Raw genomic sequence first — 20,166 nt, 5'->3', positions numbered from 1 at the left:
TTCTTTGTCGATATTGTTCTCCACAGCTATTGACCAATGATAGTCTCTGTCAATCTCTGTGATATAGATACTTTTAAAGATACAAAGTGCACTACTGCAGGTTGAATTATTAATTGCTTGTAAAGGGGCCATTCATTTCAGACTTGTCATTCTTGCTTTAGCCTGATGCCTCCCTAGAGCGGCGCATGACAGATATGGGTTATCTGTAGGGCTTCAGGTTCATGTATTTTCAGACTTCAAAATTCATTTAGGTTCTCCTTTAATTATTAAACGTTTTTCTTTTCATCTGTACTAGCATCACATATCATAAAGAAATTAAGAAACTACTGGTTAAGCGTTGGTAAACACTAACTTTTGCTTACTGTTCTGTGTGTGTCTTGCAGTCTCTTTTTTATTTTATTGTTCCATTTTGCAGGAATTGATCGAGGGAAACATGATTGGGAAATGTTGTGAGCCAGACTCAAAGTCAACGTGCAACTTGTGTCCTAACCACTAAAAACCACTGTATACTTCAGTATTTACACCAACGCTTTGCATATGCATACAGTGAATGCATAGCCTTTCAAAGTATGTTGCACGGAAATGTGACTTGTGCGCACTGCAAAGTTTTTGTCAAGTGTCTGGGATATTATGTTATGAGCGATAAAATTTCTTCATACTTGTTTAAACTGGAGTTGTGGTATAGTTTAAGTGCGCATAAGCATGTTCGTATATTGTTGTTGCTGTCTCCATAGTTTGTTGTTGTACAGTTTCAACTTTCATTCATTTCTTTTTCAAGTGTGAAACAACGAACCGAGGCAGTATACGCAATATTCCTTAAATGCTCTCAAAACTAACTCTTACATTATAGCTAGTAATGTCATCATAACAGCATCTACTCAGTGTACAGTTATGGGTATAGAGACCATGGGAACGCAATGTTTGGCACCTTACCCTTTCCTTCCATAAATGGGATGCCGTGTGGCAGATTTTCCTATTGAAAAGAAGTGCCCCCTCAATTGAACTGGCAGCAGAAGGCAATTAAAGTGTCTAAGTTAAAGGCTGTACTCTAATCAAGCATTCTGGAACAAGTCCACTAAATCTAATTCCCACAAAGTCATGAATGAGAGAGTTTGTATCATATTCAAGACCTCAGATTGAGTTATCCAAGACATCAAGCGTTGGAACGCTTTGGTCGAGTAATGATACATTTCTTTCTTGTTAGGACCCATCGGGGATAGATGTCAATGTTTACACTATAGATATCGTGGTAATGAGGTTAATATTGCAGTTAGCTCAGCCTGGTGTATGTGTAACGTATGGATCTGCAGTCTTGCGGTAATTGTTATTGATTTAGCTGTGCCATTTTACTGCAGTTGATACGATTATATTTAGCCAGCGTTAATTGTGCCTCATCTTTTATTCTGACTACAGCTGCTTTATTACATTTGGTGGGGTAATGTATGTTTTATTGTAGGACAACTTTGCTTGGAGGCCTGTGTAGCAGATAGTTATCGGAGCACTGTTAAATCTGTGTTGTAACTAGGGTTTTCGAAATGGACCAGCTGTAAAGATGGGTGTAGAAGGTGTACCAATCCATCCAAGTGAATTAGACTCTAATTCTGTGTGGTGTCTTGATGGAGCATAGCCTGCTGTGATCCACACACACACACACACACACACACACACACACACACACACACACACACACACACACACACACACACACACACACACACACACACACACACACACACACACTCACTGCAGCCAGTCAAGAGGATCAAGGCACCACAGATGGTTTAGTGCATCAGGCCTGACTGCTTTTATGGTGTCAAGTATTTTCATGGAGAGAATGGCAGAAATAGCATTCATATGTACTAGGGCTGAACAAATAATCTAAATAACATTTAATTTGTGATACTAGTGCAGTTTATTAAACTGTGAAAGACTAACGTTTAGTCGACTATTAGGGGGCATCCCTAATTATAATTGTTATCTTAATTGTAATGATAATAATAATGAGAAGAAACGCTTTTGTTCCTTTTTTTCTGAATTATTCAAATTGTTGTTGTGAATGTGATTTTGTCTTTTGGTTATTTAAGCCTCTAAGCATCAGAAATAAAGGTATTCATTTTTTATCACATTGCAGTTCAAATCTGTTTCATTTAGCACAGATGACATTTAGCAAATCTATATCCCATAATGCACTTCCATTGCCCCGTTTTGACACTTGCATGCATCTCAGCATGCATTTGTCTCTGGCCGTGTGCTCGTTTGCACTTGCCAACAGGTTGCAATTAAAAGGCTTGTCACAGGTCTACAGGCTCCTCAATCATGCTGATGGTTCTGGCTGCCTTGTTCGCTGGCGTCTGGCTCCGGCGCATCCATCTGAACAGAAGGTGTGTGACAGCGTCTCGAGCTGAAATCTGCTAGGCCATGGAGTTTGTTGCGTGTTAAAGCCTCTTGGAAATGAAACCACAAGCCATAAGGAGTGGAAGTGATTTGTTGGTGTGATGAAGTGTGCTTGAGAGACAGGCTATTTCAAATATTGGCCTTCTGTAAAATAATCAGCATTGCATAACAGTTAACACTGGCCTTGCATTCGATTGGCTGAGAAGCTCTCCAAGAGAGTGTAACGATTTTCTGAAAAGAGATGATCTAAATTGTGATGTGGAGTTTATGCTTTGATGTTATTTTTCTCTCAAAGTTGACAAAGCAACAGGACAATAAAGAAACATTCCCTTTGAATCACGTCAGCATTTCATTCCAGACGTATATTTACACGGGTTTATTCGTTCCTTCCACCCACGATTATATAAAAAGTTTTGCTTATTAGAACCATTTCCTATTCAAACAAGTCAACAATTTTATTATTCAGACTCCAGACTCATGCATTATTTAAAGTGAAAAAATCTGTATAAACAAGCTGCTGAAAAAAAAATATTGTCAGCTGAGAACTTCCTCTCCCGTCCTTCACTTTTGAAATGCTTGGTCTCAAACGTAAGTTCATAAGTAATGTTTCCCCAAGTGCACTAGCTCTAAACATCCTCATGGGGTTTGCGTTAGGGCCTTTCACTAGCAGAACTTGATGTACGTGTAGAATTTACCATCTCGCTATTTCTGAAGAACATTTTTATATTTTTCTGAGGTTAATGCAGCATACTGTAGGTATGAAATGTGTTATTTCAAATAAGTGCGGTTCTTTTGCACTTTCAATTCTATTCAAAGAATCCTGAAAAGTAAGTTTCACAGTTTTCACAAAAATATGAATATGAAAATATGAATAAAGAACATTTTAAAAAATGTGAAAACTGAAAACGGTTATTTAAATTGTAATAATATTTCAACATATTACTGTATTTTTGATCAAATAAATGTAACTTTGGTGAGATTTTTTAACAGTATCTTACACTCACTTAAAGCTAACCCAAACTTTAAAAACATTGAGAATTGTTGATGCTCATATAGTCACAGCTCGCATTGTGTGAGAGTCGAGTCGAGTACATTATGAGCACTTCCCAATAATTTTTTCCCGATAATGTTTTTAAATTTTGGGGATTCGGCCTGATTTTGACCAATGTATAGGCTGTCTTCTATTGACAAATCATACATAACCCCATCACATAGGCTAGATCTATGAATATTATTATAGCCCAGTGGCTGCAACCCTACAGGATGCTCATACTCGGACACACACACACACACACACACACACACACACACACACACACACACACACACACACACACACACACACACACACACACACACACACACACACACACACACACACACACACATACATACACACAAACACACACAAGCAGATACTTGTATATGTGGTTTACAGGGACTCTTCGTAGGCGTAATGGTTTTTATACTGTATAAACTGTATATTATATCCTCTCACACTAACCCTACCCCTAAACCTACTCATCACACATAACTTTTGGCATTTTTTTAATTTCAGCAAACACAGTTTAGTGTGTTTTTTAAAGCCATTTGGCGAGGGCACAGAAAATGTTGTTGAGTACATTGTAAGATTCATGACATTATACATATTTGAGTCCTGTGATAGATTTTTCCCTACGCACCTGACTTAGGTCCTTGACATCTGAAAATATTATACTCAGTTGAGTTACCTCTGAACGAGCGGGTTGACTCCTAAGCGTAGCTATTCTTAAAAATTATTATTATTAAAAATGCCCAAGAATTAAAGTTACCTGACCCAAATCTAACCCCGCCTAAGAGTCTCACAAAGAGTCGAACGACGTCTCGCCCCCTATTGACACTATCATTTGGAAAATAAGGTTTTTAGTGTCTAACCTGTAACTTGTTCCACTAACTAACTTGCTGCGCAGCAATAATAATCAGACAGACTTCAGCAAATGTCCTTTAAATGCTTTAATCACGGCCGGGAGAGTTCTCAAGCAATTCTCAGAGAATTTCCCCCAAAAAGAAGAATACATCAGGTTTTATAGGATAAACACAGACACAGCAAATAAAATCATTGTGACTAACATGTCACCTTCTATCAATATGATTGGTTTAATTGGTAAAGCAAGCCCCCACCTTTTTACCCTCTGTTACTGGCATAAGCAGAAGTATCTCGAATCATCAAAAAAATGAAGAAAAGGTTTAAGAGTTCAGTTGATTACTCAATATGGCATGACACAATGAAGACAGTATATTTTTGATATTTGTCATCATCAGCACTTCAGAATTTTCCATGGACACAATTTTCAAAGAACAGAACGTTTTAGTACATTGTGTTTCAAAGTGTTAGAATGTTAGGCCTAAAAGGGGAAGTAAAGTTTAGATGTTAGAATCATGGTTAGTTTACTGTCTTATTTATTAAAATCCACCACAGTCCTCAAAATCATATATATAAGAACGCACACAAATACACTCTCTATTTGTTTTTGTTTAAATTAATGGCTGTGCTGTTCTCTGCTTTTCACCAAATCATTTGCACATTTAATTTTTTAATTTTTATCCAAAGTTATAGAAGCAGCAACATTGAAAGCTCCGGTCTCCGTGTTTAACCCAAAAGCTCACGCGATTACCGCCAGCTCGCTGTGATGTACAGTTGTGCCGTGTACCAGCTACTTTGACAAGATTATCAGGTTAACTGACTCGTAACTTGTGCAATGGCTCAGGACCTCCCCGAGCGTCCAAGCTCGCACAGTGTGTGCACTCTTTATTCTATTATACAAAGAAAAAAATGTCAACTTTTATTTACCCACCCCAATAGATTCACTATACACATGAAACAGCTCTTCTGCACTGCGTCGATTCATCTTTGTGTGTTTTGAAGTGTTTTCATGCATACTCTAATGGAATTCTCCTGCTACGCCGTCTTCCGTGACCGCGCAGGTTCTTCTGCTTTCAGAAATGACCCGGACGTCTTCCTTGCTGTTTATAGTTCACAGCAGTTCTGTCCCCTTAGTCCTTGAACAAGGGCGCACGCTGTAAATATCTACTGTCACTCCAATGTCACCCCAGTCGTTTCCACTTTTTTTTAGATATGTATTCCCAATGCCTGCTGTTTAATTCAGCCCTAGGATAGGCTGAGTGAATAAATGGCCATGATTGTCTGACGATGGGGAACAGCGGTGGGCAGCAGAAGAGTTTTCCATAGGGGGTAGGACGCTTTGCTGGTAAACACACTTTTTTTTTTTTCCATGGTGATAAATTGACTTTTTTCGATGCAGGAAACCCTTTCGATGCAGGAAACAGTTTGTCAAGCTGCCGCAGCAGAGGATCATGGGTCACAGCATGCTACGCCTGAAGGCGTCTATACAGTAGATGGGCAGTCAACCGCAACAGAGCTGATTTTAGCCAACTCCATCACTATTCTCTCCCTTTCTCTCTCTTTTTCCTTCTTCTGGCCCAGTCAGGCACCGACATTATCGATCACGGGCCGGTAAATCCAATATTCTGCACCAGTCTCATTCCCCACCATGTGCCTGTACAATGTCATTGGTAATTCTTTCTCAGTGAATAGGAAATCTTTATACTAATGATGGTCTAAAGGGTGGGAAGCATTATCCTGGTTAACCTTTGATCCCAGATCTGGGAGAGTGGGAAAACAAATCTGCATTTGTGTGAAGTGACACCCTCAGCTGTCGTTTCCTGTCAGCGATGTTGTGTTGTTATGAGAGTTGTGGGGGGCTGCACAATTATTCTCTTACATGTCAGATCTACTGTATCAGGCGGATAGAAAAAAAGGCCTCAAAGCTGTGCATCATACTGTAAAAAATGAGATTACAAAATGAAGGTAATCGTTTGCATGGCTTTTTGAGTTTAAATGTTCTAACTAAACTCAATATGTGATGTTGATATCACTTAAAATCTGCCTTCATTGTAAATATTACCTATTGGTAAATATAAGATTCTATGCAAATGTATTTGCATGTTCTATGATATAATGCCATGATGATTAAATTGTTCAAGTCTATTAACATTAATTGTTAAAATGTGAAATACGGACCTAAAAGATTGTTTTTAATATAGGAACAGACTCCTCTTGATGTCACAAGAGAAGTTTATAAATGTGAACATCATGAACAACAATGTAAATAAAACTAGCAAATGTTCAGCCATTTGAATGAATCTTGCCCTAGTGCATGCTGGGAAGAGAGTAAATGGGACTAAACCACTAAGCCACAGTGTAGGTCTTTTTGTAAAAAATAAATAAAGGAAACATTAATCCAATTTAGCAACTTATGCTTGAATTATAATTCAATAGAAATTAGCAAAATTAGCAATACTTTTATTCAGCAATGATACATTCATTTGATCAGGGGTTCTTTTCAGCAGGGTTTACTTTACTGTTATTTTGTACGCTATGCATGCCAATGTGCAGGGGCATAGAAATGTCAAGTGTAATGCCATTTTTTTATGACCTTTATCTAATTGACAAGTTTTATTTTTTTTATTTCTTGCTTGTAATTTTCTAGGAAATCAAATACACTGCTGAACACTAACAATAATTTGTATTCTGTCATATTTTTTACCTATAATGTCTTAATGACAATTTTATAATTGGTTGATCATATGATTGGTTGAAACACTTGTGCATTGTCATCATGGATATTACAGCCTACAATGTAGAAAACTTTTATCTTTTTTTAAAACTTTTAAAAATGTGAAAAAAAAGATCACAGAATAAGTTAATTAGCACTGCATTATTCATATACTTTATCATTATGAAAATACCCAAGATGGCATGAAAAACACACATAAATCATATATTGTTGCAGTCGTGTGTTTATTGTCTTGACATTTCATCAGTCAAAATGTTTCTTTTTATTCAGCTATAGCAATAGCTGGATGCCTTAGTCTATATAAGGGATTTCCTGGAACGTTATAATGTCCGTTTTGGACTTTCTGCGAGAGAGCGCCCTCCGGCTTCCAGTATGAAACACATTACATGAAAGTGTTTAGCACTCCATAATTCTCACATTTCCTCCTTTTTGGTTAAAGGGTTAGTTCACCCAAAAATAAAAACTATGTCATTAATGACTCACCCGCATGTCGTTCCAAGCCCGTAAGACCTCCGTTCATCTTCGGAACACAGTTTAATATGTTTTAGATTCAGTCCGAGAGCTTTTTGTCCCTCTATTGAAAATCTATGTACGGTATACTGTTCTTGTCCAGAAAGGCAATAAAGACATCATCAAAGTAGTCCATGTGACCTCAGTGGGTTAGTCAGAATTTTTTGAAGCATCGAAAATACATTTTGTTCCAAAAATAACAAAAACGACGACTTTATTCAGCATTGTATTCTCTTCCGGTTCTGTTGTCAATCCGCGTTCATGAGTCTGCTGACGTAAGACGAGCTGGCGTGTTATCTGGTGCGCCCGAGCTTCGTTTATAGTCTGAGGGAGACGCACGCTGTAAACAAAACAATCTTTGCAAACATGTCTAAGGATTTCGACACAGGGGAAGACTTGCTTTTTTTTTAACCAGACATATTTATTTGAACCGGAATACACGGACGTACCAGATAACACGTCAGCAGCGTTTTACGTCAGCAGCGTCACTGGCCTCGTGAACGCGGATTGACAACAGAACCGGAAGACAATACAATGCTGAATAAAGTCATCGTTTTTGTTATTTTTTGAACAAAATGTATTTTCGATGCTTCAAAAAATTCGAACTAACCCCCTGAGGTCACGTGGACTACTTTGATGATGTCTTTATTGCCTTTCTGGACAAGGACAGTATACCGTACATAGATTTTCAATGGAGGGACAGAAAACTCTCGGACTGAATCTAAAATATCTTAAACTGTGTTCCGAAGATGAACGGAGGTCTTACGGGCTTGGAACGACATGAGGGTGAGTCATTAATGACATAATTTTCATTTTTGGGTGAACTAACCTTTTAACAATAAAATGTCAGGTTATGCATATAATACCTTGGCTTTTTGAATTGAAATATAGATTTATTCACATTGTCCCATGAAAACATCTACGTGAACACACTTGTCCGGAACAAAGTGCATACGCCCATGCTAATGTGTGAAATGTGATTGGGGAGGGAGACTTTAACTCCAACTGTGTTCTTTTTCTACTTTGCAGTTCAGCCGATGAGCAGTTTCGCTGGAATACCCAAGGTAAATGTAAAAAAAATGTATGATTTGCACAATTTTGCTGCCAGGCTTTTTCTTTTTAGGGGGGAGAATGCATTCATAACTAGAGTGAATTAGTTGTGCTGCAGTATACAGAATCATTGAATCATCTTTATGAATTTCAGTATTCAAAAAACGATTGTAAAATATGTTGAATACACGTTATTGGTCTGGATAGAAAAATAAAATAAATGTTAAATATTTAGATTAGAATATATATATATATATATATATATATATATATATATATATATATATATATATATATATATATATATATATATATATATATAAATGTAATCATCTTTAACCAGACACATTTCCCGTCTGCGTCACTCTCTTATGTGTTTAAAGACACACGAATCCCAGCTTGGCATCCTGCTCTCTGGCCGAATGGTTGCTGCTCTAGTTGAGAGGTTAATCTTTTGTCTTAGGAGTCTTGTGTAACCCTCTATCCCTTGGCAAATTACACCACACTGGCCCTGGAAGAGTTGGCAGTCACTTTTGACAGAACAAGCAGCATGCTGGTTAGCAGGGTCATCCAAACAGCCAATTAAATTCAATCTTAGCCTGTTTAGATGCTTAGTGAGCAGGTGAATGGAAAATGTCAGAAGGTCAGAGACCAAGTGTGACGAATGAGGCTTCAGTAAGTGTCTGGGGTGTATGCGTTATTAACCTCCCTGTTTTATTCCCCCCAGATGGACAGAAAGACATTGAGGATGAACTAAACACAGGTCTGGAATTGGTGGATTCATGTATCCGCTCCCTACAAGAGTCTGGGATCTTGGATCATCAGGAATACACCACAGCTGATAGTGAGTAGTCATCACTTTATTTTTGAAGGAGTGCCTGAGAATGCTTTATGTAGTCCATTATAGAAGCATAAAACTAATCCTACCAATTAGTGAAGAGATGTTGACCATTGATTTAATTTGTAGAACTTAACAACCTGGCTGAGAGTCGCACTATTGATGTCTACACTCAATTGAAAGGAGCACATTTACTGTCAGTAATGTTGCATGTTAACAGGGCAGCACATATAGAGGAGGGTGGGTTTTTGTTAGAGATGTCTATTCAGTGTAAAAAATATTATATGATCAATAAGTTATGACAAATTTTCTTATATTGCTTTAACTCATCAAAGTAGCTTTTTTAGAAGTTATGCAAGATTCATCCATTTTTTTGTCAGTTTATGCAGCAATTGGTTGCAATTCTTTTTTTTTTGCCGTGTTTAGTGAATAGATTTTCTGAACAATTAATGTCACTAATGGCATCTATAATATTGGCAGTGCATGTGGTAACTGGTGCATCAAATAATATAGTGCTAGTTATTGCAATAATATGAAAGTATTTCCAGACAGAACCTTTTGGCAAAGAAAAAAGAAATCACAGAGAGTGTTGACTCTACACAATTGCAGAACATTTCTAATCTCAAAAATGGCACAGTTCTAATTATGTTTTGGGAAACAAATCGATTATTTCCTCATGGTGCGCAAAATACTAGTTGGTTTCGAATATGTTGTCAGTGTCGAGCAATTGTTAAAATCAGTGATTGAATTAAAGTTTTTTTGTTTTTGTCTTGATAAAGGCTTCACTCAAACTATGTATGGCTTATAAATGCATGAAAATTGTAAAAGTAATACAAAATTCTGCAAAAATGCTTTTTGGGAGTTTTCCAACATTTTTAATGAGCAAGCTAAAGAATCTTACATGCAAAATAAAATCTAAAATAAAATATTAATAATAATTTTAAAAAGCTAGGTAGATTATGTGCAGCAAACAAAAATTATTTTTACCATCTCCTTGACACATTGACATTAGGAAACAGCCCTTTCACAACAATAATTTTAAAAGGCAACAGTTTGTCTCACTTTGTATCTTCATTTTGAAGGTTATTGAGAGCATCTGTCTGGATTAATGTTATGTACATTGCTTTTATTATGTCAGTTTTGATAATTAAACTGCCTGTTATGTTGTACATTTGCACCTAAAGCGTTTTATTTAGGGATGGTAATAACATTTATTTTTGTCATTTTTGTGAAACTACATCTGTCTGCATGCCATGTTAAATTAAGACAGCAAAAAGTTGTGTGCCAGAACATACGGGCAGAAGTCTATTTTTATACATATATTCAGAATTCTGTCTGTTGTGTGCAAAACAACAACAACTCCATTATAGGCAAATAAAATCTGTTATAGAGATAATTCACCTAAAAATGAAAAAGCTCATCCTCATGTTGTTTCAAACCTGTTTTGTTCATCTGCGCAACAAAAAATATGTATATTACAATGAAAATCCAATATTTAACATTCTTTATTGCATTCTTCAAAATAACATATTTTGCAGAACAAAAATATAAACGGTGAGTGTCACAAATGGTTTGCAGTAATAATTGCACGATGACGAACAATAGAACAGAAACAGCCTTTAATATTCACCAAACTCTGAACATGGGGAAAAATACAGGTACATAAATAACAACCATGTAAAACAGTGATGACACTGAACAATAAACAGAGGAAACTAAGGGCTTAAATACACACAGAGTAATCAACACAACTAAGAAACGATTTAAAACTAATGAGTAACTATGGAAACTAACTAGAAAACAGAACTCAGGCAAACCAGAACAGGGAACAGAATGAAAACGAAATCAAAAATTGAGGCTGTTACAGAAAGAGAGTAAAAGATGAAAGTTTCATGCTCGGTGAATTCTTCTGCAAGTTCAGCTGTCTCTGATAGTAGAATGTGGTATGCAGCAATTTTCCAGCTTTTATTGAAAACACCATTCCGAAATTCTAATTTGTGAGATTTAATTTAATAAAATGTTCATTTTCGAATTATTACAAAGTACTAGTAAGTACTTAGTAGGTAACACATTAAATAAAATGTAAAGATTTTGAAGAAGACTGAAATAGTATTTTCCAATATTCTTTGCTTTATTTGCAACTTCAGAATTTTTTTTTTTTTACAGTGTAGGCCCTATGTGTTATTTACGGAAGCCCTGAACCATAACGTAATTTTTCTTTTTTAAATCCGTAAAAACAATTCTAGCATTTCGAGAATAAAGTCGAAATATTTCGAGAATAAAGTTGAAATTACGAAAAGTCTTCCATAAAAGTTTGTGTGTGTGTGTGTGTGTGTGTGTGTGTGTGTGTGTGTGTGTGTGTGTGTGTGTGTGTGTGTGTGTGTGTGTGTGTGTGTGTGTGTGTGTGTGTGTGTGTGTGTGTGTGTGTAAAGAAATGCGCTCGTGAAGTCGAACTGCCTCCTCGGACATGGTTCTAAACAAAATAGTAGCTTATTACTTTTATCTGGGCTTTCAACAAAATAAAATTCTACAGGTGCTAACAACATGGCATTTGTTTTAGGATGTTACAAAATATATAATGCGCCGGAATATACTTTACAGGCAAAAACACTTTTCAGACCGAATGGTGTTATCCAGCTTTATATCTGAGGAAATCGCGGGATCCGGCCAAATGATTGTTTGTACATGGATTGTGGTACCGACTCCAGCGGAGTCTTCGTTCTTGTCTATAGACATCTTAAAACGAATGGTAATGCCATGTTGTTAGATTAGCACCTTTAGAATTTCCTTTTGTTGAAAGCCCAGTTAAAGTAAAAAGCTACTATTATATTTAGATCCATCAGAAGCAGTTCGACTTCACGGGCGCTTGTTGTTGTTGTTTTTTTTTACAAAAAAATAAATAAATAAGAACTTCTATGGAAGACTGTATTCTCGTAACTTTATTCTCAAAATATTACGACTTTATTCTCTAAATATTTCGATTTTAATCTCAAAATTTTTCTACTTTATTCTTGAAATATTTCTGCTTTATTCTTGAAACATTTCGACTTGAATCTCGAAATGCTAGAATTTTTTTTCTTCACAAATTGTTTTTTTTTACGTTGCGGTTCAGGGATTCCGTAGTTATGTTCAATTTGAATGTCTTCAGGATTTTCAGTGTTTTTTTTATATTTTTTTTTTATAAGATTATACAATATCAACACACTTCATCTCCGTCTACTCCAGGACTGCTATAGCCAACCATGATGAACGATACTTGAGCAAGATACACTAGAATTCATAAATTTCCTTTCCTATGATGAAGTGTAATTTCTCCACTCATTCCCCCTTTTCTCTTTCTTCTTTTTTTTTTTGGCAGGGATTAAGAACACGAAGGCTTTGTGTCTGTTTTATGGAGGATATATTACTCCACCGAAAACTTTCCTAATCTCCTCCCAGAAAGTTGTATGTCATTGATCTTTTTTTGGAGTTCAAAGAGGCTTTTAAATAAGTTATTGACTTTGCACATTCTGTTAAGGTTGGTGACGAGAAAAATGCCACAGGTTTTTGCAATCCAATTCTAGCTTTAAAGTCGAAATAATCAAAACAGATAACGCCTCTTCTGAATACACATCTCAACCACAACTTTCTCTGGGCTTCAGGCGTTAGAACACCACAGCCGAACATAAAAGGCCATGAATTATGTATTGAAACTAAGTATATTTACTATAACGGCCTGGAATTACAGTGAGCTCTAACATTTTGCTAAGGACAGAGTGGCTTTCAATAATTTATTTGATAGCAGGGTGAGTCGAGATAAAATATAGCTGGAGTGTTGTGGAGGTGTCTAATGTGGACACGCTTTTATGCATTATCTGACAGCCAACAAACATTGGCCTCTGTGCTCCAAAGACTTTTTTCTTTGAATGGAGCTTGTTCAGAATGCAAGTAATCTAAGCATTACAGGAATAAGAAAAAGACTGATGTCTACAAGGCATCCGTCTCAGTGCCTGCTATGTGTAATGTCAGACTTTCCAAATTGTTTCCTTAGGTATCATCTAATTTTATATATCCTTGTCGCCCTCTTTCTTGTACTGAGTCAAAGCAGCATGATGATTTTGCTTTTACTCTTGCAAGCCTTGTAAAAGAACATAAAAAAGTAGATTCTTCATGAAATGTTTCATCCTAGGGAGACGGAGCCCAGCAAAAATGTAGAGGTACTACTTGTGGTGATATTTTACATGTGTCCAACACTCCATGCACTTCCATGATGGGATTATATATTTTTAGTACAAGTTTATTCCATCCAGAGGTTAACTTAACAGCCTGGAATTACATGAAATCTTGTCAAGCACCTTCTTCATACCATGGCAGGTGAAACGACTGTAATTTATCCAATTTTCTTCTGCTGTGTATCGGGTCTGTTTATTCTATGAGTAATTTTTGGAGTGGAGTCGGTTGAGGCTCTCAGTCAACACAAATTTCACCATTAGCTAACCATTTACTATCTTACAGACAATTTAAACAAAACGCAAAGTTTTTAGGATGTGCTTGTGAAGTATAACAAGGTGATCAGTAGGCTACTTATATTTTGATAATGTCACATACTAATTTGTAATTTTGCTTTTGTGCTTACTGAAACTGTTTGTAAATGCTGTTAAGTATGGAATAACGTATTCAGCTTCGCATCGGGTCCTCATCAAGCTGTGAGGGTTTATTTTTCGATAAAAGTCAGCCAGCTGGATGTACATCATCTTGCTTATTATACAGCTACTTGCCACATACGTTAGTAATTAGATATTAAATATTGAAAACAGTTCATAGCAGCTTTGAAGCTAGTTAGACATTTAAGGCATAATGTACAGTCGTATCACTTAATGCACAGATTTTCACCACATACTGTAAATATGGACTGGGACATGATATATTGATTTGAGAAGAAAACGTTTTAAAATCGTACGTGTTTATTATAATCTTATAATCCATTATAGTGTACAAAACAATAATTTATAGTAGGGGTGGGCGATATACTGGTAGATACGATTTACAGGTAGAAATTTGTTAACCGGTAGAGATGCACGCAAATGAAGCTGCTCCTCATACAGCGCGTGAGACTTGAACTTAGTTGTTTTTGCCGCCTTATTTGGCTTGAACGGTCAAATACACACTCGTATGTGTCAAAATGCCAGTCTTTGCGAGTATCCTTGTAAACAAAGTCGTTTATATCTTAAATAAACGCAAACATTTGAGAAAGAGAGTGCAATTGAATCAGTAGGCTCTATTAAATCAGTGCATTCGGTATTAAAGTGACAGCAGCATAATAATCCTGCTGCTGATTGTGCCATTTTATTCTAATCAGACAATCCCATTGCTCTTGACTGAATCCTTTTGTAACTTTAATAACGATAAATGTATATTTAATTTACACATTGAAGGCTATGCAGTGTTTTTGAACAATTGATTACTTATATACAATTTATGTAGTATCTCTATGCAGGCCTAGCTAATGCTTGAAATTTTTTAGGAACATCTATTTCATTTGTGTCTATGTTCAATTGTAGTTTTTGTCAAATTGCTTGTAATTCGTTTCTTTGTTCATATTTTATTAATTTATCTCTGACTGTTTACTTGACTGCAGTGAGCTTGACATTGTTTTTTTTTACTTGTGGCTATGGCATTAGTTTTTTTTTTTTGTGATATTGAAATTGTTGATGAGATTTATGAAATTTCAGTGGTATAGATTCAGATTCCAAGAACACAAGATGAGATGTTACTATCCTTTGTGCAAGCACTTCCAAGAGTTCATGAACAATGAGCCTGATGAAATTTGGGGAGCGCATCGTGAAATTTGGGGAGCACATCGTCAGTAGTGTACCTTTGGTTCCTAGGGTGTTTCGGCCTTTCACACTATACACCCTCCCCACAGGCGGCCAGCAACAGGGTGATCAATCCTACGCTTGCGTCCCATTCCCAATGATAGCCAACATCCCACGGGACTATGCATGGCAGGGGCGTCCTCCTCCCTGAGTCAAGCATTGTTGACCGCATACCTCCTGGCCCTCTTACTTCAGGGCCCAGCTGGGGTCTTTCGTATAAAAAAGTTCTTATCATAAAAACTTTAAAGCAAAAGTAAATGTATTGTGATAGATATCATACTCATATTGTGATATAATATTTTGGCTGTGAATATAAATAATATTTACAAACAATTATATAATGGCCGAATCACAGCATAATAGACAGTGAGAGATCTGTTTTTAGGCTTCATTTATACAGCATGACCTAATGCATATAAATCTAATATGGTTAATTGTTTAGTTTTAACTTGGTCTTTGTGGATTGGTCTAATGGTTAAAAAAAATGGGGGAGGGAAAGGGAAACAGAGACATGGGAAAAGAGGAGCGTTCCTATATGAGCACCTCCCCACAGAAGCTTTTGAAATGGTTTTTGGAGGACTGTACATTGGGGATGTGTCTTTGATGTTTGAGTCTTCAGCAACACTGCTTTACATGGATGGAGGTGTTATCCTCAGTTAAACTAATCTAGCCGCTCTGTTTTAAGGAGGTGAATGAGAGCATGGCAGATCTCTTGGGTAGGCTTGACTGACGATGGGGGAAGTCAGATGTGTAAGAGCTGTGTAAGTGTCTTACACTAGGTGAGGAGCTATATTTAGGGTCACTGCTGTAGCTGCAGTCTTTTAGACATGCTGTTTCAAATGAGAAAATGATTCCCTGGAAGCTGAAAAAGATGTGAACAAAAACATACATATGCATACAGTATGTATAAAAGAAAAGGAACAAACAGCACATTAGAATATTAGCATGAGTGACAGCAATATATCAGTCTGGCTGATATTTAGTCAATTGATTATCAGAGTTGGCCAATAACATGGGCTCATGGTCATTGAACAGAAATTGTATTCACCCATGTCAATTCCAATTGTTTTTTTTTTTTTTTTTTTAATGCTGTCAAAATTAGCGAGTTAACGCAGGTGATTAATTTCTTCAGTTTAACACGTTAAAAATATATAACGCAATTGACGCAGCAAACGTTTTTTCCTGTCATCCTTTGGCAAGCTTTACATTATATGACCACTCTCTTATTCATGCAAATGCTTTTAAACCATTCAAGTGCGATAAGACACGAAAGATAACGCAATGCAATACTGTTACACGTCTATGAGTCTCTTGTGTGACACACACACAATCGTGTGCGCACAGAAAGTGTCACAATGATGAGTCGTAGATCCAAATGCAAGTAAGCAGTTTAATGTTGACAGACAGAAAAGGAGAGTTCTCAAAACACCACGTTTAGCAGGCGGGCGACCTGGAAGACAATACTCTGACTGGAGACGTGAGAAGGGGAATCCCCAGAGAAGGCTAGCTCGAAGGCAGGTGAATGGACTCAGGCGATCTTCCACAGGGCTGGATGCACAGGAAAGAAAGACAAACTCCGCACAGAGACTAGGACACAGGAACTGCGAGAGAGACACAAACCAGAGTGACGAACCGACACCAAGCACAAACAACACCAGCGATATAAAGACAGCTAACAAGCATAATGATAAGCTGCAGCTGAAGGCTGCTAAGTGATCAGCTGGTGCTAAACAACAAACAGGTAGTACACACCCACAAACCCACGCCTACAAACACACCAACAGAAACTCAGAACAAACACCCGGACTGATGAACCGTGACAGTACCCCCTCCCCTAGGAGGGCCTCCTGGCACTCCCAGGAGAGCTTACCTGACGATTGTAATCATTGATAAGGGAGTGATCCAGTATGTCCCTAGCAGGAACCCAACTCCTCTCCTCTGGACCGTAACCCTCCCAGTCCACCAGGTACTGGAATCCGCGTCCCCTCCGTCTCGAGTCCAGAATACGATTAACCGAATATGTAGGCTCCCCGTCAACGAGTCGCGGCGGTGGGGGAACCGGGGTGGGCGGATTAAGGTCAGAACGAAAAACAGGTTTCAATTTGGAGACATGAAAGGCGGGGTGAATTCTCCTGTACGCTGGAGGAAGTTTGAGGAGGACCGTCACCGGACTAATGATCTTGGTGACAGTGAACGGGCCGATAAATTTAGGAGCTAGCTTATTAGCCACGGAACGGAGCGGAATATTCTTAGTAGAAAGACACACCTTTTGACCCACGACGTACACAGGAGGCCTTGACCGGTGGCGATCGGCCTTAGCCTTGGTGCGCGCCCCCACCCGGAGCAGAGTCTCACGGGCTCTGGTCCAAGTGTGGTGGCACCTCTGGACGAAGGCGTGAGCCGAGGGGACCGCGACTTCGGATTCCAGACTGGGAAAAATAGGTGGCTGCTACCCTACACTACACTCAAACGGAGATAGGCCCGTGGATGACACTGGTAACGAGTTATGTGCGTACTCCACCCATGAGAGCTTCTGGCTCCAGGAGGAAGGATTCTGAGAAACCAAACATCGCAAAACTCTCTCCAAGTCTTGGTTGGCACGCTCGGTCTGCCCGTTGCTCTTAGGATGAAACCCAGAAGAAAGACTGACACTCGCCCCCAACAAACGACAAAACTCCTTCCAAAATTTGGAAATAAATTGGGGACCCCTGTCAGAGACCACGTCCACCGGGAGGCCATGTAACCGAAAGACGTGGTCTACAACAGCGACCGCTGTCTCCTTGGCAGACGGTAATTTAGGCAAGGGAATGAAATGAGCCACCTTCGAGAACCGGTCAACTACAGTCAAAACGACCGTATTGCCCTGGGAGGGCGGGAGGGCAGTGACAAAATCTAGCGCGATATGGGACCAGGGTCTCGAAGGGACAGACAGCGGTTGGAGTAACCCATCCGGTGGGCGATTGGAAGTCTTACCACACGCACAGACTGAACATGCCAAAACAAAACTCCGAACGTCACGAGCCATGGAAGGCCACCAGAATCGTTGCTTGACCAAAAAACTGGTGCGATTGACTCCTGGATGACATGCCACATTGGAACAATGACCCCACCGAATAACATCGGACCGTAACCCCTCCGGTACAAATAAGCGACTCGGTGGACACCCGGGCGGAGGCATTACCCCTTCTAAGGCCGAGCGGACCTTCGACTCGATCTCCCAAACGAGTGTGGAGACAATGAGTCTCTCGGAAAAAATGCACTCGGGAGTGTACGGGCGAACGGAACGGTCAAAAATGCGAGACAAAGCATCGGGTTTGATGTTCTTGGACCCCGGACGATACGATAAGGTAAATTCAAAACGACTGAAAAAAAGTGCCCACCGAGCCTGCCTGGAGTTGAGTCTTTTAGCAGACCTAATATATTCAAGGTTTTTATGATCGGTCCAGACAATAAAGTGTACCCCCGAACCCTCTAACCAATGGCGCCATTCCTCCAATGCTAACTTGACTGCCAGCAACTCTCTGTTACCAATGTCATAATTGCATTCTGCCGGAGATAAACGATGGGGAAAAACGCGCAAGGGTGCATCTTGTCATCCGCGGACGAGCGCTTGGAAAGAACCGCTCCTACCCCCACCTCTGACGCGTCGACCTCCACCACAAACTGACGTGATGTATCAGGGGCAATAAGAATGGGGGCTGAAACAAAGCAGCTCTTGAGGTTGGTAAATGCAGCTTCAGCTACACCCGACCACCTGAACATCGTCTTGGTGGAGGTCAAGGCAGTCAGAGGCGCGGCTAGTTGGCTGAAATTGCGAATAAAACGCCTGTAAAAATTGGCGAACCCCAGAAACCTCTGTAGAGCCTTACAGGAATCTGGAGTTGGCCAATCCAGCACAGCCTTAACCTTGTCGGGATCCATGCGCACCCCCTCGGGGGAGACGATATAACCCAGAAACGGGACCGACTGTGCATGAAACGAACATTTCTCCGCCTTGACAAAAAGCCCATTCTCTAAGAGCCTCTGGAGCACTCGTCTGACGTGCTGAACGTGTTCCTGGAGAGAAGAAGAAAATATCAATATGTCATCCAGGTAGACATATATGAACTGGTCTACCCTATCTCTCAGCACGTCATTCACGAGTGCCTGGAAAACCGCTGGGGAGTTGGACAGCCCAAACGGCATGACCAAATATTCAAAGTGCCCCCTGGGGGTGTTAAAAGCAGTTTTCCATTCATCCCCCTTATGCGGACCAAATGATATGCATTAGGCAAGTCCAATTTCGTGAAAATGGATGCTCCCTGCAATCTCTCAAAGGCTGAAGACATCAACAGCAAAGGATAAGAATTCTTTACCGTGATGTTGTTCAACCCTCGGTAGTCAATACAAGGTCGCAGCGAACCATCCTTCTTCCCCACAAAAAAGAACCCTGCCCCCGCTGGAGAAGAGGAAGGACGAATGAACCCGGAGGCTAGAGAATCAGAAATATATTTCTCCATGGCCTCCCTCTCTGGGACAGAAAGTGAGTATAACTTGCCTTTAGGCGGAGACATACCTGGCAGTAAATCTATGGCACAGTCATAGGGACGATGCGGAGGAAGAGAAGCAGCCCGAGACTTACTGAACACTTCCTTCAGGTCAAGATACTCACGTGGCACGTTAGATAAATCCGCGTGTTCATCCTGAAACACAGAACAAGACACCGAAGAACACTTAGACAATAAACAAGAAGCATGACAGGATTCATTCCAGGCTAATATGGAGTTCCTGCCCCAGTTGATATGTGGGTTATGGAGTACCAGCCAGGGATGACCTAACACCAAAGGGGAGGAAGGAGTGTCAATCAACAGAAAGTCAATATTCTCAATGTGCTTATCGGAGG

The 20,166-nt window shown here is 39.1% G+C and overlaps 1 protein-coding gene across 6 annotated transcripts in view; it reads left to right on the top strand.

Annotated features, from left to right (window-relative positions):
• Positions 1 to 20,166, top strand: part of ctnnd2a (catenin (cadherin-associated protein), delta 2a) — a 329,118-nt gene that overhangs the window by 153,266 nt on the left and 155,686 nt on the right. For all 6 annotated transcript variants that reach the window (XM_077244713.1, XM_077244712.1, XM_077244717.1 and 3 more), the window contains 2 exons: positions 8,571 to 8,605; positions 9,319 to 9,435. In XM_077244713.1, the coding sequence (XP_077100828.1) occupies positions 8,571 to 8,605; positions 9,319 to 9,435 (152 nt within the window). The remainder of the gene's footprint in view (positions 1 to 8,570; positions 8,606 to 9,318; positions 9,436 to 20,166) is intronic.

The sequence above is a fragment of the Siphateles boraxobius genome, unplaced genomic scaffold (assembly GCF_051911475.1).
Source record: "Siphateles boraxobius isolate OS27281-9 unplaced genomic scaffold, OSU_SipBor_1 26, whole genome shotgun sequence".
Taxonomy (NCBI): Eukaryota; Metazoa; Chordata; class Actinopteri; order Cypriniformes; family Leuciscidae; genus Siphateles; species Siphateles boraxobius.
This window is presented reverse-complemented; position numbering and strand designations above follow the sequence as displayed.